General features: G+C 37.7%; 2 protein-coding genes across 7 annotated transcripts in view; both read right to left on the minus strand.

Annotated features, from left to right (window-relative positions):
• The window catches only part of BRWD1 (bromodomain and WD repeat domain containing 1), a 127,837-nt gene that overhangs the window by 45,699 nt on the left and 62,066 nt on the right, over positions 1-20,072 (minus strand). For all 6 annotated transcript variants that reach the window (XM_024239366.3, XM_054542520.2, XM_054542521.2 and 3 more), the window contains 6 exons: positions 19,947-20,040; positions 16,903-17,034; positions 7,744-7,838; positions 5,866-6,055; positions 1,747-1,872; positions 1,551-1,658 (listed from right to left, as the gene is read on the minus strand). In XM_024239366.3, the coding sequence (XP_024095134.3) occupies positions 1,551-1,658; positions 1,747-1,872; positions 5,866-6,055; positions 7,744-7,838; positions 16,903-17,034; positions 19,947-20,040 (745 nt within the window). The remainder of the gene's footprint in view (positions 1-1,550; positions 1,659-1,746; positions 1,873-5,865; positions 6,056-7,743; positions 7,839-16,902; positions 17,035-19,946; positions 20,041-20,072) is intronic.
• On the minus strand, positions 1,883-5,383 carry LOC103888899 (protein N-lysine methyltransferase METTL21A-like; the record flags this gene model as incomplete). The annotated part of the gene is given in 1 exon segment (XM_054542736.2): positions 1,883-5,383. A coding segment is annotated over 1 exon segment (744 nt), but the record flags the coding sequence as incomplete, so codon positions are not given.

Here is a 20,072-nt window from a genome sequence, read left to right on the forward strand (position 1 = left end):
TGAACCTGAATGAAGCTTATCTAACATACCTTCTCCATAAGGCACATCTCAGCCTTCTAGCACTTAAGAACACTAGACAGCATGTCAGCACTATGCTTAGGGGCCATTTTAAACAGCACAAAAAGCACAAAAATGGAAAACACGTGGCACTGAATAGACCATGAAAAGGACACTTGTTTGCAGTGCGAGAGCTAAAAAAAAAAAGAAGGCAGAGCAACACACTTTGTTCAACCTCAACATGCTCATCAGGCAAGTCAAATTTTTCACCACCCTGAGCATGTCCAGAAATGACCAAAAGGCTCCAAGAGTACTGTTTTGGGGATTACAAATAAAGCAAGTACGCAGTTCACAAATACAGAATCCAAGAATGATGAGGATGGACTGTACTTAGGTACACAGTCGTAAGTTAAACAGACATAAAACTGCCAATGTATATAAAGCCTAACTCACAGAAGCAGAGCCATTAAGTTGAATATAAGTGTTAAAAACAGCTATATTTGTTAAAATAGCTAGCATTTTCTTCATTTTCTAAGTTTTTAAAAGTATCAAAATCTGTAGAATAAAAATATAAAAAATAAAAAAACACGTGTACTACTACCCCACAGATTATTGCCATTGACATTTTGATGTTGTTCTTTTGATTGGCTACAAATGTTTTTAAAATTTTGCTACCATAACCAGAAATACCACTTCACATCCCATTTTTCCTATTAGTAATACACTGTGAAAATGTATCCATCATTCATTCAACATATATTTTTCAACCTTCAAGTACAAGATGGGCTGTACATAGTAAGTGATTGTGCGAATGTACCATGATTTGGTTCATTCACTATTGTGGAATATTTGAATTTTTTTTTTCCAGCTTTGTTTCTGTAAACAGTGAGTGAACTACAATACTCATATATTTACAAGCATTTGTTTGTTTTCCAAATTACCAGAAGAGTAAAATCACAGAATTAAAAGTTCCAAATATTTTTCAGTTTCAACTACTATTGCCAAAATATCCCCTAGAAAGCCTGGACCACTTCACACACCCCACCAGCAATCTGAATAACTGTTAACCAACCAACATCTTTGCCACTTGCTAAAATGTGGAATTCTTTCTTGAGCTAAAAACAAACGAAATCACAAAATTGGCTAAGTATTGAAAAAGAAAAATTATTATTTCCTTATTTTATTATCCAAGAGGTTAAACCCTTCTTCCAATTTTTATTTCTTCTTTTGAAAACTTGCATTTCTTCGTTTGAAAATGTCTTGGATACATAAACATTTTTAAGATTGATAATATATATATTGCCAAGCTGCCTTTCTGAAACTCTAGGTTGTTGCATTTAACATTTTACACACCAATCAGCAATATACAAATTTTGCCCATTGACAAACAAGCCATTCCCACAGGATCTTAAGGTTTGGGTATAGCAGAAATGTTATCAAGTAGGAAAGAAAGTAATAAAATATGTTTCCAACAGGTTTTTAAATAGCTTTGTAAATAATTTAACTATATATGTGCTAAAATGTTTAACGATTTAATAATGCCATCATCCTACCCTAAGATCCATTTTTCTCCATGGCTCCTTATTAGGGTTCAGTTCATAAATATTATTTCTTCTTACAGCCTCAATATAAGCTTCATGACCCTGTCGAAAATATATTACCTACAAAAGGGAAATATGCATTTAAAAATTAAGAGCAATATGAATTTTATGTTCCATATTCGTGTTTTTAAATTTGTATTACTCTCACCTCATCACCCATTTGAGGAACAAAAGGAGATTTTCTAAGTGTGGTGTCAGTAATCCAAACTGGAGGGTGAAATTCATACAAATGCTCCATATTTGCAAGCTCTGCTGGAGTCATCCTCCGCAAATTCTACCAAGGGGAAGAGAACAAAGTTTCTTAGATTAGAAAGGGGCAGCATGCACTGTCTGAATGAAAAATAAAAGAAACTTCACCATTCAGAATGACTATTTTTGCCACATCCATCTAATGATTAGTTTTTACACAGCATATATATTTAGTTCCTTTACACAGGAATATATCATTACAAAAAGCATTGTAAATCTACCTAACATTTTCCTAGCATCATCTCCTAAATTTCTGATCGATTCTTCATGCTATTTTACATCCCATTTTAGGGGGCTAATACCCAACCTAAATCCTCTTTTACCCATAGCCTGTTCTGCCAAGACTCCACTCTGAGTTTGGCCACAGGCTAATCATCACAAGGAGTCTCCTCTTGGTTTTAGGTTGTAAGACCAGTGATTTCAAAATATGCCTACAAATTCCCCGATAGTTCTCTCCTCTTCAAGAAGTGGAAGTCTCCTCCTCTTAAGTGTGGACTACACTTAATGACTTACTTCTACCAAATATAATAAAGCTGATGAGACTATGTGCAACTTCTAAGACTAGGTCATAAATGGGGGCTTATCCCTGGCTACTGTTAAATCATTCACTCTGAGGAAAACCGTAACGACACTCAAGCAGCCAGCTAAGGAGAGACCTGTGTGGCAAGGAACTGAGGCCAATATGAATAAGCTCGGAAAGAATATCATCCAACCCTCATCAAGTCCTCAGATGACTGCAGCCCCAGTCAACATGTTGTAACCTCATGAGCCAAAATCACCCAGTTAAATCAGCTCCCAGTTCCTGATCCACCAATACATGAAATACGCAATGTTTGCCATGTAAACATCTAAATTTTAGGGTGGTTTGTTATACACAGTAATAGATAAATACAAAGACTTAACATCTTTAAACAATGACTACCTGCTTGAGATCAGCATAGTGTACACAAATAAATAGGGATGATATTACAATGAAGAGACAAGTATGAAGACAGACATGTAAAATGAAAATGGTAAACATAGCAATAACACACACAAAAAAAAAACAAAAAAAGCACCTTAAAATTCCTTGAAGTCTACTACTAGTGTTGAAATTGACAGGAGAAAATAAGTGTTGCTGTGAGATTCTGAGCAAAATAGAGCTTTCTCTTTAAGTTTCAGATTTGGAAAGGTTTAACTGTCAAGCCCACTACTCAGAACACTGGAGATGGAGAAGTGTTAATAAAGTAGCTTGGCCGGGCGCCATGGCTCACGCCTGTAATCCCAACACTCTGGGAGGCTGAAGCAGGTGGATCACTTGAGGTCAGGAGTTCGAGACCACCCTGGTCAACATGGTGAAACCCCGTCTCTATGAAAAATACAAAAACTAACCGAGCGTGGTGGCGTGTGCCTGTAGTCAGCCTGGGTGACAGAGTAAGACTCTGTCTCAAAATAAATAAATAAATACATACATACATACATACATACATACATAAAATTTTTAAAAAGTTTATGTGTGACTTCATGAAGTGTATCAAAGTCAATCATAAAACAATATAACAATCATTTAAACCAACAATCAAAAGCCTCTAACTGGAATGTATCTTTTTCATTATTTGGTTATGATATATTAATACCAGATCCTGGGGAAGCAACAATGAGAGATGCAGAAGCATTTCTGGCCCTCAAGAAGCTTACAGTCTACTGTAATACAGACACTGAATGAGCAATTACAAGTACAATACAGAAGGAGCTTATGTTTGGGAAGCTAACCTCTTAATGGAGGGATGAGACTTAGAATCTTTTTTACTGTTATCCTATATATTATTAAGAAGGCATGGAAAGCTTAGGAAACAATTACATTAAAGCAACATTGAGACAAGGTAAAGCTGAAGGGAAAAACCACAGCTTTTGATTTGATAAAGATAACCTATATTTGAGTCCAAGACTTAAGGTACTCTCAAAAAATAACTAAAACTTTATTTTTACTTATCCCTTTGTTTAGATACTTAAACCTGAAATTAAGCCAAAAAGCATAATATGAGACCCCAGAAAACTCACACCCCACTCAACCAACCCAGAGTATTTACAATTTAAATGGGGCAAAAGATTTCAATAGCACCAACAGCTCAGGGAACATGCTAAACCTCGTCTTACATCCAGAAAATCAGAAAACTGGGCTAAACACGATGTATTTCAGAAGGTGTTTAAAATTATTTGTATGATTTAACCTCGCCAAAACAAGCTTGCTAGTTTAAAGACAACTTTATACCAATGCTTCATATCATCAGTGAAAACTGTTTATCAAGAGGGAGCAGTATGGGATACAGAAACAGCATGAACCAAAATCTCACACTTAATCTTTTAACATTAATGGAATTTCAGAGTGAGTAAATATGACTAAAAATTACAGCAATGGCCAGGCACAGTGGGTCTACACCTGTAATCCCAGCACTTTGGGAGGCTAAGGCAGGCAGATTACCTGAGGTCAGAAGTTCGAGACCAGCCTGGCCAACATGACAAAACCATGTCTCTACTAAAAATACGAAACTTAGCCAGGCGTGGTTGCCTGGGCCTGTAGTCCCAGCTACTTGGGAAGCTGAGGCAGGAGAATCACTTGAACCCAGGAGGCAGAGGCTGCAGTGAGCCAAGATCACACCACTGCACTCCAGGCTAGGCGACAGAGACTCCTCTCAAAAAATAAATAAATAAATAAATAAATCACAGCGATGGCATAAAGCACTGCTTTGTTTTAAAACTGCACGTGTGTTTTGTCTCCAAGACCTTAATCAACACCCTCAATGACAGCATTCTTACAAATGATAGCCAACTGTAGGTCCCTGCTGTGGCTTCTCTTCTGTATACATAAGTACATCTTTCTCAGTATCATAGTGAACCTTAAACTGCCTCTCCAGCATTGCTCAAAAGTTACTCCGTTCATCGTGAATTCAGCAAGGTAAAAGAATCATGGAGTGATTGCTACAGAGATGGTCCAGTGTTTGAAGAAGATCTGTGAATGTTTCTTCTAAATATATGATATCGGCTCCAAGTATCAGGTCAAAATCTCTAGGAGAAAAACTCCCCAAATTCTTTCCCCAAGTCAGCTCCTTAACAAAAGCTCTGGGCTGGATACAAGGAGGTAAACTGCCTTGAACATTTGATTTACAAAACTCTAATGCTACTTTTTGATCTGTGATACTCACATGAGCACCCAGCAGGGCAGCCACTATGCCCATCAGCCCTAAGCCAGCACCCAGTTTCACTGCGGGGCAGCCCAAGAGCTCCACAGCTCCCATCTCCAGATGTGTGGAGAGAACCATGGCCACATCCCAAACCACTGAGGCAATTCCCAGTTGTCTCCGGTCCTGCCGGATCTGTGTCATGTGGTTCACAAAGGTGGCAAGAGGCTTGTGGAATTTCTGCAACCCCAATCCCACGGTCTCCTCATAGGGCAACAGGGCCAATGTGCCTGCACCCAGCCCTCTGATCAGACCTGCACTTAGACTGGATGTTAACGGTTTGAGATTATCCTGCCCTTTGACACAGCCAGAAACATGCAGTCATGGCAGTTCCATCTACTCAAGACTGAAGTGAACGACACTGGTGGACTCCAAGTCTCTTGCGGGGAGACCGGGGTCCCAGTCCTGCAAAGGACTCCGCATCTGTGAAGCAAAGGCCACCCCCATAAGTCCCACTATATCTGCCCCCACCCATCCCTCCAAAGGACTGACAGGATGCTCCCTTCCTTCCCACAGGCCCCAGAGCTCCTGCTATCCACGGGGGTTGAAAGTAGGAGATAGGGGAGTCCACAGTGCCCTTCAGAATCCCCAAGACACACAGGGTACCTGCTGCACCCTGGGAGTGCAGTGAGCTTCCCCAAGGAGGGCTGACAGCTTGCCCAGCCCAGCCCCAGAGCAGGGCCCAAGACACCCAAGGCACCACCATGCCAGTAACACGAGAAATGTTAAAACAACATGTGAAATAGGGTAAAGCTGGGGTATCATGATACATGCTATTTTTAAAGATACGTTTTTCTTACCTCCTTCTTAGGCTTATTTTCTTTCTTTCTCTTTCGTCTTCTTTTTGGAGGAGATAAATTCTCAGTAGACATTTCATCTTCTGAACTACTACAAAATCGAGTAATTCGTCGACGACATGATGTTCTTAAAGGAGGCTGCAAATTGATGCCTGCATCAGCTGTCCAATCGGAATATCTAGATGAAGAGTCACTAGAAAAGGGGAGTGCTTTCAGTTGAATGGAGCCAGAATACAAGCACTGACAGCAAGTCAATCATATAAAATTGAGGGAACAGAGAGAGGAGGAAAAGGGAAGGGAAGATACCAGAAAGATTTAACTTGAGCATTCTCCCCTCACTACCAACAAGTACTGAAGTGACTGAAGATCATGAAAAAGATAAGAGAAAAAGAGAAATCTTCACTAACACTAGAAATTAGGAAAGGATATAAACCTGAAAAAAAAATTTAGGTATATTGTAGATAAAATATGATGGAAGACAACTAGCAATTACCCCTTCAAGGAAACAAAACACAGACTTATGGAAACAGTAAGAATCATACAAAACCCCAAAAATAGGCCTCACCACTACCCCCATGTTGGAGGAAGCTGAGGTATAGACCAGGAATTTCAAATGGAATCACAAGCCATCAATGAATACACTGAGAAGCCCAAGGGAAGCATGGCTACACCAAACTGAAGGCCCTAAGTAGTCAGTTTCTTCCCAAGAGGAGTCTCCCTGATAGAAAGAGACTAGTCCTAGTCCTTAGCGAAATCAGAGTCAAAGAGGAAACTAGTTATAGAAAACTAGTCCCTGGTCCACTACTAGCTTCAACAAACAGAAATAATAATAAAAATAAAGGTCTCTACTTGGGCCATCCTTGGCCCAACTTCAACCAACCACACACCTTTTCATCTCTATCAAATACACAGGTAAACACATTACAAAAAGGTATTTATTAGAAAAAGAGCTTATTTATAAAAATTATAAGAGCATCTGTTTTGGATAAATAAAATTCAAGAAAAGTTGAATTAGAAGACAATGAATGAAAACACGGAAGGTAGAATAGTGGCTGCCAGGGACATGAGGAAGGGTAAAGAAAAGAATCATTCTTTAATTGGTATAGAATTTCTGTTTTGCAAGATAAACAAGGTTCTGGAGACTGGTTGCACAACTATGTCAATGTACGTAACAGTACTGAACTGCATGCTTTAAATGGTTATATTTCTGTTATGTGTATTTTACCACAATTAAATTTGTTTTAAAAAAGATAATACATTATGTTATTTTAAAAAAAATCATTCTAGCTCCTTATCACAATGAAGTAAAACAAGACAAGAAAGGAAGCAGAGAGTATGTGATAATGGTTTGAACCAATACAGTACCAAAAAAAAAAGAAAGATGATCTGAGTGATATTCAGGAAGGAGAATTTTCTAGCCATGTTATGGATAGGTGGACAAGAGAGATTGAGGTCCAGTTTTCTGGATTGAGCATCTGTTGAGATGAAGGTGACATGCACCAAGAACCAGAGGCTGACCCAGGAAATCTGGATCTCAAAACTAACAAAAATTCAACACATGCAATAATAATGAATATACTGTGGTTTTACCACACATACTTTAGATACTAGTCTTTTTAAGTGCAGCCAAGATTAAATTTATATTTTCAGTATGCATGTTCAACAGTGCCGGGTCCACTGCTTAAAGTCAAAAAAAAAAAAAAAAAACTCCTGAAATACTCCTATAGGAACAGCTGTTGATCTAGTTTTTGTCTCCTTTTAAGTGTATCAAAAACTGTTCCACAGTTGCAAATTCTTGCCTCTTGAATAAAATTCAAGTATGATTCCATCCAAGGCTATGACTAAAATGCTTAGAAGACCACAACAATTAAAAACAGATACCTTGAACTTTCGCTGTAACTTTCACTTTTTCTGTTACTTCTCCATTCATCCTCTTCTGAAGAACCAGAACCTTCACTTTGATCACAGGAAGTCTCCTAATTTGTGAAGGGGGGAAAAAAATCTTGATCCCTGAAGTTAAATAACACATGTCCAGAAAAAAGCCGTACACAATCCTCCCCAATAAGATTAAATCATCTAAGAAAAATGAACAGTAATCAGTAAGAATATAATTAGATAAACTTAAAAAGCAAACTTCTTCACTACATCCCTTTCTTATCAAAGCATAAGACAAAAAGAGAACATCCGTAAGATTTAACAATACCACCATTAGCAAAGAAAGTGATACAATAGGCCATTCTGAGCAAAGTTAATAAAAAAGTCAATGTAAATGTTTTCTGTTTTGGACTTTAGCTATTCTAATAGGTGTATCTAATTGTTTTAGTTTTCAATCCCCTGTGACATATTTTGGTAGCTTTTCATATGGTTATTTGTCATCTGTTTATCTTCTTTGGTGAGGTGTCTGTCAGATCTTCTGCCCATTTTTAAATTAGGCTGCCTTCTTATTGCTTGGTTTTAAGAGTTCTTTGTATGTTGTGAATATAAGTCATTTATCAGATATAAGTTTTACAAATATTTTATCCTGGTTTGTGGCTTATCTTTTCATTCTTTTAACAGTGTCTTTCCCAGAGCAGTTTTCATTTCAGTGTAGTCCAAATTTGTTATCTTTTTTCTTTCACGATTGTGCTTTTGATATCGTATCTAAAAAGGTCAATGCCACACTCATGGACACATAGATTTTGCCCTTTGTTATCTTCTAGAAGTTTTATGGTTTTTTTTGTTTTACATTTACATTAAGCTTATTATCCATTTTGAGTTAACTTTTGTGAAAGACTGGTGTCTAAGATTTGTTTATTTTGTATGTGAATGTCCAGTTATTCTACCACTGGCTGAAAATAATAAATTTGTCCACCAAGTTCTCTTTGCTCCTTTGCCAAAGATCATTTGAATATATTTGTGTCAGTCTGTTTCTGGGATCTTTATGTTGTTCCATTGATCTGTTCTTTCACCAGCATCACTGTCTTGAAAACTGCAGATTTACAGTAAGTCTTAATGCCAAGTAGAGTGTCAGTCTTTCAGTTTTTTTCTTCTTCATTGTTGTGCTGGCTATACTGGATCTTCTTCCTCTCTATATAAACTCGAAAAATCAGTTTGTCAGTAAAATTAATTTGCTGGGATTTTGTTTGGGATTGTGAATCTACAGATGATGCTGGAAAGAATTTTTTAACAAGGGTGTGGATCAGCAGGAACTCTCATTCATTACTGATAGGAATGCAAAATGGTACAACTACTTTGGAAGACAGTTTGGCAGTTTCTTATAAAACTAAACATAATAAGATCCAGCAATCACACTTGATGTTTACCCAAATGAGGTGAAAAATTATGTCCGCACAAAAACCTACACCCAGATGTTTATACCAACTTTATAATGGCCAAATCTTGGAAGCAACCAACACATCCTTCAGTAGGTAAACTGATAAACTATGGTATATCCAGACAATGAAATATTATTCTGTGCTAAAACAAACAAACAAACAAAAAACTATCAAGCCATGAGAAGGCATGTAGGAAATGTAAATGCATATTAATAAATGAAAGAAGCCAATCTGCAAAGGCTACTAGCTATATGATTCCAATTACATGGCATTCTACAAAGATAAAACTATGAAGACAAAAAATCAGTGATTGTCAGGGGCTGTTAGGAAGAGAAAGATGAACAGATGGAGCACAGAGGATTTTTAGGGCAGTAAAATCATTCTGTATATTATAATGGTGGATACATGTCATTATAAATTTGTTCAAAAATTAACTGGGCATGGTAGCACATGCCTGTAGTCCTAGCTACTCAAGAGTCAGAAGCTGGGAAATCACTTGAGCCTAGGAGTTCGAGGTTGCAGTGAGCTATGATTGCACCACTGCACTCCAGCCTGGGCCACAGGGCAAGACCCTGTCTCTAAAAAAAAGAAAAAGAAAAAAACAAAGAAAGAAATATATCCCCAAATGACACTTCCAGCAGTACAAAAATACATATACAAAATATTATTCACTGTAGTATTATTTATAATGTAAACACTGGAAACAACCTAACTGCCCATAACCAGGAGAATGATTCAATAAACTGTTTCAATCATGCAATAAAGTACTACATAACTCTTAAAACAAATAAGGATCATATGGAGTGATCTCAAAGATATTTTAAGTGAAAAATGTCAAGTGTGGGACTATCTGTAGTATGCTGTATTTTGTATAAGAAGGATAAATAACTTTTGAACTATTTGTACTAAATACAATTTGATTAATGACAAAAAAAGAACAGTAAGTAAATAACTAAACTCTACATAGTAGGGTTTTTACCACAGGGTAAGTAAATCTTTTTTGGTTTTGTTTTTTGAGACAGAGTTTCACTCTGTCACCCAGGCTGGAGGGCAGTGGCACTGTCTCGGCTCACTGCAACCTCCACCTTGTGGGTTCAAACGATTCTCCTGCCTCAGCCTCCCAAGTAGCTGGGATTACAGGCACCCGCCACCACGCCCAGCTAATTTTTTTTTTTTTTTTTGTATTTTTTGTAGAGACAGCCTTCAGCCACCCAGCCTAGTAAATCTTAAACTACTTTCTGTGTTTGTAGAATTAAACAAGTTTATGATAAATAACAGGGCTGGGCATGGTGACTCACGCCTGTAATCCCAGCATTTTGGGAGACCAAGTCAGGCAGATCACTTGAGGTCAGGAGTTTGAGACCAGCATGGCCAACATGGTGAAACCCTGTCTCTACCAAAAACATAAAAAAATTAGCCGGGTGTGGTGATGCATGCCTGTAATCCCTGCTACTCGGGAGGCTGAGTCAGGAGAATCGCTTGAACCCAGGAGGTGAAGGTAGCAGCGTACCAAGACCGTGCCACTGCACTCCAGCCTGGGCAACAGAGCAAGATTCTGCCTCCAAAGTAAAAAAAAAAAAAAAAAAAAAAAAAAAAAATTAAAAATCTAAATAAATAACAGGAGCCAGGTTTCTCTCTACAGAAGGGAAGTACAAACGGGTATCATTAAAATCAGAATAATATGAAGTCGTGCATAACAATGACAGATATACAGACAAAAAAATACATGTGTCTGCATATAATATGTATACACAGGCATACTTTTTATGGTGCTTTACTTTATTGTGCTTCACAGTTGTGTTTTTTACAAATTGAAGTTTTGTGACAACCCTGAACCCAGCAAGTTTATTGGTGCCATTTTTAAACAGCATGAGCTCATTCCTGTCTCTACGTCACATTTTAGTAATTATCATATTTCAATCTTTTTCATTATTATTGTATCTGTTACTGTGATTTATGATTAGTGATCTTTGATGTTACTATTCTAATTGTTTTGGGGGCACTAGGAACAATACTCATAAGATAGCACACTTAATGAATATCATGTGTGTTCTGACTGCTCCAGTCTATTCCCTGAGACACAATATTACAATTAGACCTACTAATAACCATACAATAGCTTCTAAGTATTCAAAAATGAAAGAAAGAGTCACACATCTGTTACTTTAACTCACAATGTAGAAATGATTAAGCTTAGTAAGGAATGCATGGTGAAAGCCAACACAGGCTAAAAGCTAGGCCTTTTGCACCAAATAGCCAAGTTGTGAATGCAAAGGAAAAGTTCTCCCAAGAAATATAAAATGCTATTCCAGTGCACACACAAATGGTAAGAAAGCAAAATAGCCATACGGCTAATATAGAGAAAGTTTTGGTGTCTGGATAGAGGGTCAAACCAGCAATAACATTTCCTTAAGCCAAAGCTTAACCCAGAGCAAGGCCCTAACTCTCTTTAATTCTATGAAGGCTGAGAGGTGACAAAGGTTGGTTCATGAGGTTTAGGGAAAGAAGGCATGTCCATAACATAAAAGTGTAAGGTGAAGCAGCAAGTGCTTTAATGGAGAACCTGCAGCAGGTGATCCAGAAGATCTAGCTAAAATAATCAATGAAAGTGGCTATAATAACAGATTTTAAATGAGGATGAAATAAATAGCCTCCTACTGGAAGAGGATGACATCTAAGACTTTCACAGCTAGAGGGACTTACGGCTTCAAAGCTTCTGGGACAGGCTCACTCTCTTGTTAGGGCTAATGCAGCTGGTAACTTTCAACTGAAGCCAGTGTTCATTTTTACCTTTTCAAAAATCTTAGGCCCCTTAAGAATTATGTTAAATCTGCTCTGCCTGTGCATAAGAAATGGAACAACAAAGCCTAGGTGACAGCACATCTATTTACAGCATCATTTACAGCATGGTTTACCAGATATTCTAAGCCCACTGTTCAGACCTACTGACCAGAAAAAAAAGACTCCTTTCTAAATATTACTGCTTGTGGACAATATACCTAGTCACCCAAGACCTCTGATGGGGACGTCAAAGGAGATTAATGTTGTTTTCATGCCTGCTAACACCACATCCATTCTGCAGCCCATGGATCAAGGAGTAAATCCAACAATCAAGACTGTAATTTTACCATAGAGAAACCTGCAAACACCACCACCTTAGGAAGTGATCAAAGCACGTATCACCAGTAGTGGGACAAAACAAATCATGTGCTTTCTGATGTGATGCACTGAGAAGAACAGTATATTTTCTGTCGTATTACTGCCAAAAATGCATGACCCTAATCATCAAAATTACCAGTCATAAATCATCAAAAAATATCAACATTAAAACAAAAATCAAGGAACTAGACTAGATTCAGGTTACCAAACAGACACAACAAAACGTAACACATGATCCAGGATTTTATTTTGCTACAAAAATTATCAGGACCATTGACTGGTAAAATTTGAGTAAGATCTGCAGATCTGATAGTGACATTATATTGTTGTTTATTGCCTCATTTTTTGTTTTTTTTGACACAGTGTCTCACTATGTCACCCAGCCTAGAGTTACACTGGTGCAACCAAGGCTCACTGCAGCCTCAACCTCCTAGGCTCAAGTGATTATCCTGCCTCAGATTCCAGAGAAGCTGGGACTACAAGTGTGTCACCACACCCAGCTAATTTTTTTTTTTTTCTCATTTTTTTGAGGAGCAGGGCTTGCCCTGTATTGCCCAGGCTGGTCTCGAACTCCTGGGCTCAGGCAATCCTCCCACCTCGGTCTCCCAAAGGGCTGAGAATTACAGGCATGAGACACTGCACCCAGCCTGATTTTGATAATTATATCACTTGTTTTTGAAAATACACAAGGAAATATGTAGATATCAAGAGGCATACGTACAACTCACTCTCAAAAGGATTAAAACATATTCATACATAAAGGAGAGTGATAACATTCAGGGTGGTAAACACAAAGGAATTTTTTGTTATTCTTAGAACTTTCATGTCTGAAATTACATCAAAATAAAAAATTTACACCTGGTAGATAGGAGGCATTCAATAAATTTTTTTTTAAGTTTAATTTCCCCAAATCCTCAAGTGAACTGATGCTTCGGGAAGGCAGGGTTTCTGCTCTGAGATCATGCTGCTAACTTTTTTTTTTTCTTTTTTTGAGATCGGTCGCCCAGGCTGGAGTGCAGTGGCACGATCTCGGCTCACTACAAGCTCCACCTCCTGGGCTCATGCCATTCTCCTGCCTCAGCCTCTCCAGTAGCTGGGACTACAGGCACCCACCACCATGCCCGGCTAATTTTTTGTATTTTTAGTAGAGATGGGGTTTCACCATGTTACCCAGGATGGTCTCGATCTCCTGACCTCGTGATCCACCCACCTGGGCCTCCCAAAATGCTGGGATTTACAGGCATGAGCCACTGCACCCGGCCCATGCTGCTAACTTTTTATATAAATGTGGGAAAGTTACTGAACCTCCATATCTGTACCTCAGTTTCCTCATTTTTAAAAGAGATTATAAGAGTGCCTTAATTCCTACTTGTTGAAATGATGAAATTAGATAACATGTAAAAGATTTAGAACAGTGCCTCCCAGACACAATAAAATGCATTAATGTTTAGCCCTTTTATAGCACTTTTTACATATTGATTCTATGATTTTGTATATCCTTGACAGTAATTAATGTATTTCCATATCAATAATGATAATGCCACTACATACCACCCTAGCCTTTCTAGAATGACTTTATGTAACAGTTTTCCCAAAGGAAACCATCCCATGTCTACTATGTTAGGCAAATTCGAGGTACTTGAGGGGGAGAGGTTGGAACAGAGCTGCATGGTAAAATAGTTATTTCCAGACTAGGATACTACACCTTCCTCCCAAAGGCAAAGTCTATATATAACCCTTTATTCCAAACCATGATATAACCTGACTATCCAATTGCTTAAGTCATACAATGGAAGTTACATATAGAACCTTTGGAAGAAATATATATATGCAGAAAAAGAAAAGAGAAAAAGGTCAACCAGCATAAAAATGACAGATAATAAAATAACTATTTCCTATTATATCCTGGGGGACAGAGCAAGACCCCATCTCAAAAAAAAAAGAATGTAAAAACATTCTCATTACATAATACAATAGTTTAGTCAGGCAGGGTGGCTGGTGCCTGTTAATCCCAGCTACTTGGGAGGCTGAAGGAGGAGGATAGCTTGAGCCCAGGAGTTTGAGGCTACAGTGAGCCATGACTGCACCATGCACTACAGCCTAGGCAACGGAGCAAGACCCTGTCTCAAAAAAATAAAAACAGTTTAAACAGATGGTTTTAATCATAATCGTAGCTAACATTATTGTGTATTAGGCACTATTTTAAACACTTTACATTATTGATTAAATTAATTCTCATCACACCTCTGAGGTGCACGTTACCGTGCCTCTGAGGTGCATATTACATAGACAGAGGCACAGAAAAGCTAAGCAATGTGCCAAAGTAAAAGAACTTGGATTTAAACTCAAACCCCATGCTTAATTATTAACCTACTGCATCATAAGACAATTAAATGAACTTTTCAGTCATACCTAACACTTCATTCCTCAAAACATTACTCAATCAGGAAATTTTAACACTGTAGTATTAAATACTTTTTTTTTTTTTTTTTTGAGACAAGAGTCTCGCTCTGATGCTCAGGCTGGAGTGCCGTGGCACAGTCTCGGCTCACTGCAACATCCACCTCCCGGGTTCAAGCGATTCTCCTGCCTCAGCCTCCCAAGTAGCTGGGATCACATGCACCTACCACCACGTCCAACTAAATTTTGTCTTTTTAGTAGAGACAGGGTTTCACCATGTTGGCCAGGCTGGTCTTGAACTCCTGACATCAGGAGTGATCTGCCCACCTTGGCCTCGCAAAGTGCTGGGATTACAGGCATGAGCCACCACACCCGGCCTATTAAATACTCTTTACCAAAAAAATTGGTTTCTCCCTCAAACAAACCAAAATGAAGACCATTAGCTTACATATGATTATTAAAAATCAATCAAAGGTATTAAACAAAGACTTAGACACAACAGCAAAAGAACAAGCTACTAAGGAAAAAATAAAATGAATCTCATCAATATTTAAAACTTTCACCCTTCAAAAGACACCACCAAAGAAGTGAAAAGACAACCCACAGAATGGGAGAAAAATTCTACAAGTAACATATCTACAAGTCATAAAGGACTGTATCCAGAATATACAAAGAAGTCTTACAACAATAAAAAGACCCCCCAAAAAAAGGGAAAAATAAGCAAAAGATCTGAATAAGCATCAAACATGTTCAACATTACTGGTCATTAGGGAAATGCAAACTGGTGAAACCAAGAGATACTACTTCACGCCCATTAAGATAGCATAAATAAAATGGAATAATAACGATCATTGGTGAGGATGTAGAGAAACTGGAACTCTCATATTTCTGGTGGGAATATAAAATGGTAGAGCCAGTCTGAAGGAGTCTGCAGGGTCCTCAAAAAGTTAAAACATAAGACTTGCCATATGACCCAGCATACCGTCTCCTAGCGTGACCCAAAAGAAATGAAAACATGTCTAAACAAAAATCTGTCATGAATGTTGATAAGCAGCACTATTCATAACAGCCAAATAGTGAAAACAATACAAATGTCCATCAACTGATAAATGGATAAACAAAATGTGGTTCATCCAATGGGAGAATTACCAGGCAATAAAAAGTAAAAAAAGAATGAAGTATTGATACATGCTACACAAATGCTCAACATACTAATCATTAGAGAAAACATTATGCAGTGTGAAAGCAGCCAGTCACAAAATCATATTTTAAGAGCCCGTCCGGCTGGGCGTGGTGGCTCACGCCTGTAATCCCAGCACTCTGGGAGGCCAAGGCGGGTGGATCACAAGGTCAAGAGATCCAGACCATCCTAGCCAACATGTACTAAAAATACAAAAATTAGCTGGGCCACCACTCACCTGTAGCCCCAGCTACTCGGGAGGCTGAGGCAGAAGAATCGCTTGAACCCAGGAGGCGGAGGTTGCAGTGAGCCGAGATCGCGCCACTGCACTCCAGCCTGGCAAGAGAGCAAGACTCCAACTCAAAAAAAAAAAAAGGGCCCATTCATATAAAATGTCCAGACCAGGCAAATGCAGAAAAAGAAAATATACCAGTGATTGTGAGGGGCTGGGGGAGAGGGAGGTACTGGCAAATGACTGTAAATGGGAATAGGGTTTCTTTTAGGGATGATGAAATGTATTAAAATTTAATAGGGGTGACGATGGCTCAACTCTGTCAATATACTACAGGTTATATACCCCTTATCCAGAACGCTTGGGAATAGAATTGTTTCAGATTTCGTATTTTTTCAGATTTTGGAAAATTTGATTTTGCACTTACAGGTTGAGCATGCCAAACCCAAAAATCCAAAATCTGAAATGCACACTAGAACATCATGTTTATATACAGAAAGTTTCAGATTTTGGTGCATTTCAAAATTCTGAGTTGGGATGCTCAACATGTAAAAACCACTGGATTGCACAAGTGTACGGTGTGTGACTATCTTAGCCATTAAAAGTTTTTGTTAACATTCAAAATGTGAAATTTCATATTAATCTCTGCAGAATGCTGTGTTTTCATATAAATTTGGGGTATATTCATTCAAAGTAAAGAATTAAGCCAAATTCATTTAAGATTATCTTATAACATTTTAAAGTTTTCCACTCACATGTCTTACAGAGCTTGAAGACTCATTTCCAGAAGATAACTCACGCCAGCTACGATTTCTTCTACCATAATTTGGATATTTACGCCTACATGTCCTTTGTCTAGACTGTGATGCCAAAACCACTGAATCCGACTGAAACATAGAAAAACATGCAAATGAAAATCAACACCTAAATAAGGACGATATCAACAAAATAGGCATTCTATCTAGTTTCCAAAAGGATTTAAAGCAAAAAGAAAAAAAGACTTAAAAAGAAGGTAGCATTTTTGCCATACAGTTTTAACTCAAGTAGTAATTTTACTTTTAAAGTCCTTAGAAAACATGAGAAAATGCACATTAGATGGGCATTTTCCAAGCTATGCTGTAAGTTAAGTGGTTTACCACGAATGAGGGAGAATAACAATAATCTGAAAAGGATGTTACCTTAAAAGTATAAATCTCAGAAATGAAAAATATGTATTCGTATATTATGATGCAGTAAGCAACTTCTCAAGGAATGTCTCACTATCTCTATACATAGGTGTAAAGAAAAAATGTTCAACATACTAATCATTAGAGAAATGCAAATCAAAACCACAATGAGATACCATCTCACACTAGTCAGAATGGCTATTATTAAAAAGTCAAGGCCAGACGTCAGGGCTCACACCTGTAATTCCAGCACTTTGGGAGGACAAGGCAGGCAGATCACTTGAGCCCAGGAGTTTGAGACCAACCCAGGCAACATGGAGGAACCTGCCCCTAAAAAACAACAACAACAAGAACAAACAAACAAAAAACAAAAAATTAGCTGGGCATGGTGTACACAGCTATAGTCCCAGCTACTAGGGAGGCTGAGGTGGGGGGATCACTCAAGCCCAGGAGGTTGAGGCTGCAGTGAGTGAGCCATGATTGCACCACTACACTCCAGCCTGGGCAAGAGTGAGACCCTATCTCCCCCCCAAAAAAAAAAAAACTGGAGGGTGGAGGGCATCAAAAAATAGCAGATGCTGGTGAAGTTGCAGAGAAAAGAGAATGGTTATACACTGCTAGTGAGACTGTAACTTAACCACTGTGGAAAGCAGTTTGACGATCCCTCAAAGAACTTAAAACAGAATTACCATTCAACCGAATAATCCCATTACTGGGTATATACCCAAAGGAAAAGAACTCATTCTACCATAACGACATATATACACCTATGTTCACTGCAGCACTATTCACGATAGCATAAGACATGGAATCAGCCTAAATTCCCATCAATGGTAGACTAGATAAGGAAAATATGGTATAATATAAACCATGGAATACTACCCAGCCATAAAAAAAAAACGAGATCATGTCCTTTGCAGCAACATGAGTGAAGCTGAGGCCACTATCCCAAGCGAACTAACATCAGAATAGAAAACCAAATACCACATATTCTAACTTATAAGTGAAAGCCAAGCATTGAGTACAGAAGGGAACAACAGACATCAGGACCTAACTGAGGGTACAGGGTGGAAAAGGGTGAGGATCAGGAAACTACCTATCAAGTACAATGCTTATTATCTGGGTAACAAAATAATCCATACACCAAATCCCTATGACTGGCAATTTATCTATATAACAAACTTGCACATATACCCCTCAAGTTAAAAGTTTTCTTTTTAATGTTCAAATATTAACTGTAAGTATGTGTATTTTCAGGTTTTTAATGTTTACATAATTTGTTGTCTGTGCTTTTCAGTTCTGAATGTTTTAAATATATTTTTATCAAAACAGAAAAATCATTCAAAATCAGCCAAATAAAGTAACTATATTGGTTTTAGTTTTTTTAAAAGGCATGCCATTCCCCAACCACAAAAGCAGATGAGATTACCCAATGAGAGCACATATTCCTTAAATTTATGCACAAATCAATTTTCACATGAGTGGCCATCTGTCTAATAAGCATTGGTCAGTTTGAGAATTTCAACATTATCACTGGATGATCTTAAAATGAACTGAATTTTCCTTAATTTGTCAGTACTGATTTTGGCAAAAACTCATATTAATGAGTTTCACGAGTGATAATAGGTTAACATGTAGGTGGGCCAAACTTTCACTAAGAAAAACTAGAAAATCTGGTAAAACATATTTTTTAACAAATCTGTTTAAAGGCACTTTACGCCTTAAAAGGTTATGAAGAATCACAGAACCAAGATCAAAAAAAGATATGTGTGTGTGTGTGTGTATATATATATACACACACACACACACACACATATATATATATTTTAACCCTAGAATTTCATTCTGGAAGAGGGAGATGGAAGGTTTAGCAAGTAAGCAAAATCACAAACTAACTCACGAGTTAGGGTAATAAACTTGCAACTCATGGCCTCCTATATGTAGGGGAATCCCCCAGGCTTTGGCTGTTAGCCCAAAAGTCTACAGCCTAGACCTGTAGGTAAAGTACAGATACAACAGTAATCCCAAGGAACTAAAGCCCATTCTTGTTTGGATAAGGCAATATAGGCTTGAGAGTGGCCCCAGAAGGCTGCCAAAAGTCAATGTAAATCTTCCCTGGGAACAAAGCCATCCTGTGCTTCAAATCTTTTCTAATATTTAACAATCAAAAAAGAAACAAAAATATGATGATAAAAAAGGAGAAAAATCAACAGGCAATAGAAAACGGTCCACAGGGAAGCAAGACATTGAAAAAAATGAAATTACCAGACCTGTTTTTAAAATAGCTATGGCTGATTTCCAAGTAATTAAAACAATGAGAATTTTAGTAGAAAACTGAGAGCCCTTAAAAAAAAAAAAGAACCAAATGAAAATTCAGAATCAAATAATTTAGTAACTAAAATTAAGAACTCAATACCATTGTTAGGCACTAGGCAATTTTTCTCAAGTTTTCAAACTACTCCTTTCTAACAGCTATATAACCTTAAGTCTACTATTTTAAATCCCAAACAGAAAACCTTAAGCAAGAAATACTCCACTTCAGATGAAAGTTACTGATAGTTTTATAAATCAAAAAGAAAACTCTAAATTTCAATTTAATTTCTAATTTGCTAAGAAAACAGAATTTAGGTTACCTTATATGAGAGCTGAAGAGTCTTTCTTTTTCTTCCTATTATATAAAGATTTCTTTCTTCTTCACCTTTCTCTAATCGGAAGTCTTCCAGCTTCCTACAAATTTAAATACCCAGTTATATTAACTA

This window comes from Pongo abelii, chromosome 22 (assembly GCF_028885655.2).
Source record: "Pongo abelii isolate AG06213 chromosome 22, NHGRI_mPonAbe1-v2.0_pri, whole genome shotgun sequence".
Lineage (NCBI taxonomy): Eukaryota > Metazoa > Chordata > Mammalia > Primates > Hominidae > Pongo > Pongo abelii.